The sequence below is a fragment of the Hippoglossus hippoglossus genome, chromosome 24 (assembly GCF_009819705.1).
Source record: "Hippoglossus hippoglossus isolate fHipHip1 chromosome 24, fHipHip1.pri, whole genome shotgun sequence".
NCBI lineage: Eukaryota > Metazoa > Chordata > Actinopteri > Pleuronectiformes > Pleuronectidae > Hippoglossus > Hippoglossus hippoglossus.
In genome coordinates, this window is record NC_047174.1 from 5,612,526 (window position 1) to 5,620,610 (window position 8,085).

Below are 8,085 nucleotides of genomic sequence, written 5' to 3' on the forward strand. Positions count from 1 at the left end.
AGTGCAAACACTGTCAGTATCAACTTCTACAAGGGAGCTGATGGGGGATATATTGCAACAGGCGATTACGCAACGTGCAGAACTAGAAACGTGATTTGCTTAAAAAAGAACAAAAGGACATATAGAAGTAATAAAAAAAAAAAACTGTATGTGCTCTCACACATTCTATGGTTATGTGCAGTATGTGACTAAATCCTTACAAGTAAAAGACCTGAATCAATCCATAGCCGTCACTGTTTATTTATTGTGCGCTGGCCCCACAAACAGACTGCAGACCCGATTTGAAAAGCAGCAACCTTCAAATCTCTGTGGTTTAAAGTCCATCATCAGAACCATGTCAAAGTTTGGTAAATGTTTTTGTTGTTTTCATTTTGGCTCGTGGCAGTGGAAGCAGAACAACAAGCAGCTGACTCTATTACAAGGTACTACACTGTAAGTACTACAACTGCGTTTATTTATAACTATAAGTATTCACATTCAAATGTGCGACTCTAGCTACGATATGTGCAGTGATGTGTCTAATAAATGTGCTCAGATATAAAATAAAAGTAGAATTGAGCACAACCGTAAGTGCAGATGAAAACTGACGTCATCAATGTGAACTGTGCCTCTTGAAGTAACAAGTAAAGAAAAGAACTAATCCAACTTTAGGACACAGAGGACACAGAGGAACAGACGAACTGTTGCCTGAAGATATCTTTGTCTTTTCTTCTTTTTTGGGGGGGATTGAAAGGGTGGGGGTGGGGTGGGGGGGGGGGGGGGGGGGTGGGGGGGGGGGGGGGGGGGGGGGGGGGGGGGGGGGGGGCTGATAAGTTTATCATCTTTTTCACATCTTGAGGGACTTTGTATTTTGAGCACGCCTTGATCACACAGGGTTCACTAATCAGCACCTGTGAGTGACCTAATTCACACTGCTGCTGCTGGCTGGTCAAATTCATTGATTGACTTGTTCGCAAAAGATTAACAACATCTGCCTGGTTATCGACATTTCAAACACTGGGACATGTATTTTGGCCAGATATACAGTGAAAAACGAAAAAAAGTCAAGACAAGCTTCTTCTTGTCACATGAATATTCACAACAAATAACAGCAAATTGCAGTAATACAATTATTCTTATACAAATGAGATCCACTATTTAACAGCAAGTGTTATTTCTAATGATGAATGGACACCAGCAAGAAATGGGGCCTGAACATGACTGAAGAAAAATCCGTGTGACCACGAAAGAGATCTTCCCTGACATCTAAATTATATTACAAGTAATAAAGTATCATAAACCCATAAGTGTCTGATAAGACTGAGCTTTAATGTGCTTTAATCAATTCAAATATCTCATCCGGAGTTCTGTTCGTCTAAACCTGTGATGGTGCAAAAAAGGAGACATTGTACAGATTGACCACAAATGATCAGTTTTGCAAGCCCGAGATATGAGGATCCTTTCAAACCTTTTCCCTTTGTCCCTCCACACAGGAGGCTGGGCTGGACTTTGAGCGTTCAAACCGTTGTCTGTGCCTCCCAGTGCTCTGACAGAGCCCGGCCGTGGGTATAAAAGCCCTGTGCAGAGGCTTAGGAATCAGTCTCATCTGAGTACTCGCCAGACCCAAGGAGAGAGCTTCACCAAAACCCAACATGGGGGATTCACAGCTCTGTCTTCTGCTGCTCCTCAGTACATCTGCTTTGGCTTGTGAGTATAGAATCCGCTGTTTTACAAGTTTTTCTTTTCTTTTGTGCTGTAAATTATTTAATCAGATATTTCCTAAAATACATTGTAACATCCGTCTTTTTACAAATCTTTGAAAGTTACTTAAGAAATTAAGAAACAACTCAAGACTTTCTATTTATTTTTCCTTTTTATACCTTCTGCTAGTTTTATTTTAATTTTTATCCTAAGTCTTTAGTTTTATTCTTATAGATCTATATTATTTCATGTCTTTGATTTTATTGTAAAGCACTTTGAGCTGCATTTTACATATGAAAAGTGCTGTCTAAATAAAATGCATTATTATTAATAACATTCTTTAAAATAACACATGTTAAAACCATTATCCTTAATAATATTATGACCTAGGACATATGGGTTTTGTAACTATAGTGTATTTGATTTCATTTAATTTAAGAAAATTGTACTTTCTTGATTCTTGTTGTTCTGGGTTTGTACCCTCATGGTTGAACGCACTTATTGTAAGTCGCTTTGGATAAAAGCGTCAGCTAAATGAAATGCAATGTAATAATTAAATGTATTTATTTAATTTGACATTCAGAGATCTTCAATTGCATTGAAATTACTAAAAACCTACATTGTCCAACTTATTTCCTGAACAGTTGCCCAAGACGAAGATGTGCCAACCTGCCTGTGTAAGTTACTCAAGACTGCTTCAGGGATTAAGATATAAACTTATATATATTTTCCATAAAACACCTCTTCTCCCTTGTAATTGTTGATTTTCTTCTCCAGTGGCCTCAAGGTACAAGACCCTGCACAAGTATGAATATCGTTATGAAGCCGAGTCTTTGAACTCCATCAACGGAGCTTCCGCTCTGAAGAACGGACCCAAGGGCTCTTGCACGGTACGAGAAAATCTTTCACAATCATCCTCTGTAAAAATATATATATTTCCCCAAACACAAAGAGAAATAAAACATTTACCTTCTCTCACAGGTTCAAATCGAAGTGCCTCAGACTTGCAGTTACATCGTCCGCACCACTGGCTGTATGCTGAGTGAGGTGGCTAGCATGGACACAGAGGGAAACCTCGTGTTCAGACCTGCCGCCGGCTCCGACGCCTTTGCTGCTGAGATGGAGAAGTATGTGACTCCATGAAAATCCCCGATGTCCAGTTTACATGTTATCGCCCAACTTTAGGTATTTCTGGAGCTATTGCACAAATAATTACATTTAAATATGCTATGTTTTCTTTCAGATACCCTCTGAAGGTTGTGGTTGAGGGTGTGTACGATGTGAAACTGTACCCCGAGGAAGGTGAGACTTTAACCATCCTGAACATCAAGAGAGGAATCATCTCTGCTCTGGCTGTTCCTCTGGTGGAAGAAGACAAGAATAAGATGATGGTAAATTCATTTACTAAAAAATGCCCTCTAATACGCATCATGAGAAATATTTTAATATCACAGTTTAACACAAAGTTATGCATACTTGATATACATGGTATTCCCTAAAAGGTTTTATATAGCTTTCTATAGTACATTACACACAAACTTTTCTTCTAATCATCTTTATCTCTTACTTTCAGCCCACAATCCATGGCATGTGCAAGACCCATTCCACGGTCAACGCAAGAGAGGACATTGCAACTGACATCACCTTGAACCGGGATCTGTCCAAATGTGACGAGTTCCTCCAAGTGAGAGAGCACACCAGCCCACTGGCACTGATCTCTGGCATGGTAAGTGGAAACATGGTGAAAAAAACTGCTTCATGACAACCTTTCAATCACCTTTAGTGAGCTAGAACAATCAACTTCATAATTCTCAAATATTCCACGACACTAACGTCATTATGTTTTCTATCTTTCAGCAATACCCTCTTTCTCAGCTGGTCAGAAGCTCCCAGACCTGCAACTACAAGTTCGACAATGAGAACAAACACATGACCTCCGGATCCTGCACTGAGAACCACATCCTCATTCCCTTCTCACACAAGTAAGAGAAGCCATATACTAGATGCACCTTCATAAAGGTTTATGTACTGATCTGTCTCATACGACTTGTGTGGCATATTTAACATGTATCATGTTCTTCCTACAGGGGAGAATATGGAGTTACCAACGTTGGAAAGCAGGAACTCACTCTGGTTGAGGTTGCTCCTCACAACGACAGAGTCTTCGATCACAGTAAGCTCCATTGTTTGATTTGTATTGTTTGGATTTATAGCTGTTTGAAAAGGATCATTGGATGTAACCCACGTTTCTTATGTATCACAGGTGACGTTGCCAAGGATCTTCACATGGAAGCTGTCCAGGACAAAAGTGCTGTCCAGGATAAAGATGCAGGTCTGAACCTCCTGAGAGAACTGGCCAATCTGCCCGAGGCCGAGGGTGAGAGGAGGGCCCACCTCTTCCACAAGCTTGTCACCATGGTCCGTGGAATGAAGGCTGAGACCCTGAGTCCCGCCATTCCAGAGGCTCTTGAAGTGTCCCGTGTCCTGACCTACCAGGTTCTGGCCCAGTGTGGAACCCCTGAGTGCAGCAGTGCCATCATGCAGATCCTCAGGACCTTCGACAGCTCTGCAGTCGAGGTTGATGCTGCTGTGTTCGCTCTGGGACTCGTGTCCAATCCCTCTGCCCTCCTGATCAATGACATGCTCGAGATGGCCAAATACAAGACCAGCAAGCCCATCCTGTATGCCCTGAGCAATATCGTCAAGAGGTGAGTTAACCATGAGTTATACTCAGTAAAGGAATGACTGAAGAATGTTTTAGCTGATGTTTCCATCCTGAGTGTTAAATAAAACATATTCTCTCTTCAACAGGTTCTACAAGGCTGAAGGCAAACTGATCCCTGAGATTTACTCTGTGGCTGAGTTCATGGCTTCTCAGTTGGGCGACTGCTCTGGTGACCAGGAGACCACTTTCCTGCTTTTGAGGGTAAGTGTCTCACCCAGTTTCTTCAAGGATATGAATGACGTGATTAAGAGCAACGGAAGCACTGACTAATACTTTGCATGAATTTAGATTCAGTCCAGTGAAGATAATGATCGCTTTACTTTTGATTATAGGTTCTTGGAAACATGGCTCCAGCTATGTCCCCTGCTAGTCCTGCACTGAGAGCCGCTGTGATGCAGTGTGTGAACAAACCTGAGGCTTCTCTGGCTGTGCAGCAGGCTGCCATCCAAGTGTTCAGGCTGATTCCCGTCCCTGAGGAGGCAAGACCAATTGATTAATTGGTTTTATAGCTTATTATAATAATTGTTTCTGCATAACTGATTCTAATCATGTTGAACCCTTTTTGTCACAGGGCAGAGAGATTCTCATGCAGGTGCTTCTGGACGGTACCAGCCCCTTGCAAAAGCGTCTTGCTGCGTATCTGGTACTTATGAAGAACCCGGAGCCAAGTGAACTGGCTCAGCTGGCAGATGCCCTGCCCATTGAGAAAGACCAACAAGTCAAGAGCTTTGTCATCTCCCACATTACTAACATTTTGGCCTCAACTGAGCCTGAGACCCAAGAGTAAGCAAAAATATCTGCAGCTTTAAGTTTAAATGTTTTTTTAAATTATTTTTTGTTTCAACTTATACACTAGTGGTGAATATGTCCCCTGATTTGATCACCCTCATTGGTTTAACTGTAACATGTATTTTTCTTTCCAACAGACTGAGACAGATGATCCGTCATGCCCTGCAGGGTAATGAGCTTGGAGCCACTATGGACCCCACCAAGTTCTCTCGCAACTACAAGATGGGATCTGTGGAGGGAAACATGATCTTTGAGGGTACCAGCTATCTGCCCAAGGAAGTCATGCTTGAGATGACTCTCAAGGCCTTTGGCTATGAAATTGACATGATGGAGGTAAACATTTTGTGCCATGAGACATATCGAGATGAGTTTAGTTGGATTAGTAGGTGTAATTAATTTATCATCTTTACAGATTGGAATGGAGAGCAAAGGATTTGAGCCAACTGCTGAAGCCCTGTTTGGAGAGAATGGATTCCTTCCTGACACTGCCCTGAAAATAATGTACTTTGTCTCTGAAAACATGCCATTGAGAGTCAGTGAGATGATGCAGACCATAATGCCTGCCCTGAAGAAGGACAGAATGAAGAGACAGGTATTCAAAGAAACTTGTTTTGTATGAAGCAAATGTGTTAAATATCTTGTTTTTAGACGAGTGATTAATTTGGTAATATATGCACAGGCCACCCAGGACTTTGTGAGACAGATCGGACGCAACCTGAACAAACTGGTGGGTGAACTGAAGACTGCTGAGTCTCCTGAGGCCATGGTTTACATGAGACTTCTGGGAAATGAGCTGGGATATCTGAAGACCAAGGAAATGGAGGAGATGGCCTACTCTGCTGCAATGATGATCGACAGCATGTTGAGGATGTTCCCTGGTGATGTAAGGAAGTGTTAGAATTTTAGTGTTCTTATTTTAAAGAGCATTGCTATCATTTAAACAATTGTATGTTTTATAACAACTTTATGATTTAAATGTCCTGTGTATTTTTATTTGCTACAGCTAATGAAGGCTTTGATGACTAAAGCTGACAATACAATCTTTGCCCACTACATCTTCATGGACAATGAATTCTTCCTGCCCACTTTAACTGGTGTGCCTCTGAGGATTGCACTGTCTGGTACTTTCACTCCTGGTATCAAGGGTGGACTTAAGATTGCTCGTGACATGGTAAAAATCCCGAAATGTGCTTAAATCTTACATAAATATTTTAAATTTCACAGCATCAACACAACAATTCATGTTTCTTCTGTTTCCACACAGAATGAAGTTGCATTCATGCCCTCTGCTGGCATTGAGTTTGTAACTCAGGTTGGATCCCACATCCCTGAATATGTCGACTCTGGATTAGAGATGCACACCAACATTTTCCACGAGAGCGGACTCAGTGCTAAGATCTCCATGGGACATGAGGGACTCAAACTCACCATCCCTGCACCGGTGAATCCTACAAAGCTCATCAAAATGACGTAAGCCATAGAGCTTTCAAATATTATACAAGTAAAAGTTTCTCTGCAACATTGGTTGAAATGCAGCTGTTAATCTAGCAAACCTGAAGTACAAAGTGTACCATGATGTTTCACAAGGGAACATTGAAGATATAGCAGCCATGATGTGTTTAACTTAAGTACAATGGTTTTTACTATGTGTCATCAACTTTGCCATGTTTAAATTTAAGATAATAGCCAAATTCAGATTTTAATTTTTCTCCATTTAAATTTTAGAAACACCCTGGTGGCAGTGACTGGATCAGAGGTGATGACCATCCCCCCAACAGTGATGGACAAGGTTGATGTGAGTGAGTGCACTTCTTTCTTCGCTGGAATGAAATACTGCACCGCTCTGCAGTACACTGATGCTTCCTCTCAAGAGACTACCCCCTACTTCCCCTTCACTGGAGACAGCAAGTAAGCAACATTTTCTGAAACACAAACAAATTATAGTTTCTGAAATGAACTTGTTTAAACAAGATGTATTTAATTAACCTTGGTAGATTTGCTGTGGAGCTCCACCCTACTGGCGAAGTCACTGAGTACACAGCCACTGTTGCCTACGAGCTCCTCAGGGAGGGAGAAGAGGGCAGGCAGAAGGTCGACTCTGTGAAGCTCATTGTGAGGGCTGAAGGTAAGTTGCAGTACATGTGGACAATATGATCAAATCCTTCCATGGTTGAAGTGGCCCACCATCTAAAAATGACTCTCTTGGTTCCCCAACAACAGGTGCAGAGCCCACTGAGGCCGTAGCAATGCTGAAGTACAACAGAAGGAGAAATGTCGTCACAGCTGACTTACAGATCCCCGACTACGATGTAGAGGCTGGACTCAGGCTGGGTGTTGTTGATGGAAACACCAAGGGCAAAGGAACTCATTCAATCTCTCTGGACTTTGTCAACAAGAACATCCCTCAGCTCTCCCTGGTTGGCCGTGCCAAGTAAGAAATCAGCCATTAATCCTCATCAAATAAAATGAATGTCACTCTTGTCATTGAAATGACACTAACCAACTGGTACATATTTCAGTCTGAAGGCCATGAAGGAAGCAATGCTGCAAGTCCAGCTTCTTGTCCCCTCACTCAATGCTGATGCCACTGTCACAGCTAACATGAAGCGTGGTGAAGAATTGGAGCTGGAGCTTAAGAGTGAAATCAAACTAATGGAGGCCGTCTCTAAGCAGAAGGTCGAGATGAAATATGGTAATGTATTTTCCACCTGCCTTTCTTAGAATAATATTCCGTTAAAACAATTCATTCTATAGTAACGTCACATCCTAAATGTAGCAACACATGACACCATGACATGTGACGGGAGATTAAAGTTTTAAGTACGTAGATTTAATTGATGTGTTCTGTTGTAGATGCCAGCAAGATTGAAGTTGCATTCAAGTCAGATGTG

At 41.8% G+C, this 8,085-nt stretch overlaps 1 protein-coding gene across 1 annotated transcript in view; it reads left to right on the forward strand.

Moving 5' to 3' along the window:
* Window positions 1–348: 348 nt before the first annotated feature.
* LOC117758819 (apolipoprotein B-100-like) overlaps window positions 349–8,085 on the forward strand; it is a 27,298-nt gene continuing 19,561 nt past the window's right edge. Inside the window, exons 1-23 of the mRNA XM_034580785.1 lie at window positions 349–432; window positions 1,473–1,686; window positions 2,325–2,357; window positions 2,458–2,570; window positions 2,662–2,807; window positions 2,924–3,071; window positions 3,254–3,406; window positions 3,538–3,662; window positions 3,768–3,853; window positions 3,944–4,388; window positions 4,492–4,606; window positions 4,738–4,884; window positions 4,977–5,188; window positions 5,332–5,527; window positions 5,607–5,786; window positions 5,874–6,077; window positions 6,198–6,365; window positions 6,459–6,664; window positions 6,920–7,102; window positions 7,189–7,319; window positions 7,415–7,625; window positions 7,714–7,886; window positions 8,048–8,082. Coding sequence (XP_034436676.1) covers window positions 1,632–1,686; window positions 2,325–2,357; window positions 2,458–2,570; window positions 2,662–2,807; window positions 2,924–3,071; window positions 3,254–3,406; window positions 3,538–3,662; window positions 3,768–3,853; window positions 3,944–4,388; window positions 4,492–4,606; window positions 4,738–4,884; window positions 4,977–5,188; window positions 5,332–5,527; window positions 5,607–5,786; window positions 5,874–6,077; window positions 6,198–6,365; window positions 6,459–6,664; window positions 6,920–7,102; window positions 7,189–7,319; window positions 7,415–7,625; window positions 7,714–7,886; window positions 8,048–8,082 — 3,465 coding nt within the window. The 5' untranslated portion in view covers window positions 349–432; window positions 1,473–1,631. The remainder of the gene's footprint in view (window positions 433–1,472; window positions 1,687–2,324; window positions 2,358–2,457; window positions 2,571–2,661; window positions 2,808–2,923; window positions 3,072–3,253; window positions 3,407–3,537; window positions 3,663–3,767; window positions 3,854–3,943; window positions 4,389–4,491; window positions 4,607–4,737; window positions 4,885–4,976; window positions 5,189–5,331; window positions 5,528–5,606; window positions 5,787–5,873; window positions 6,078–6,197; window positions 6,366–6,458; window positions 6,665–6,919; window positions 7,103–7,188; window positions 7,320–7,414; window positions 7,626–7,713; window positions 7,887–8,047; window positions 8,083–8,085) is intronic.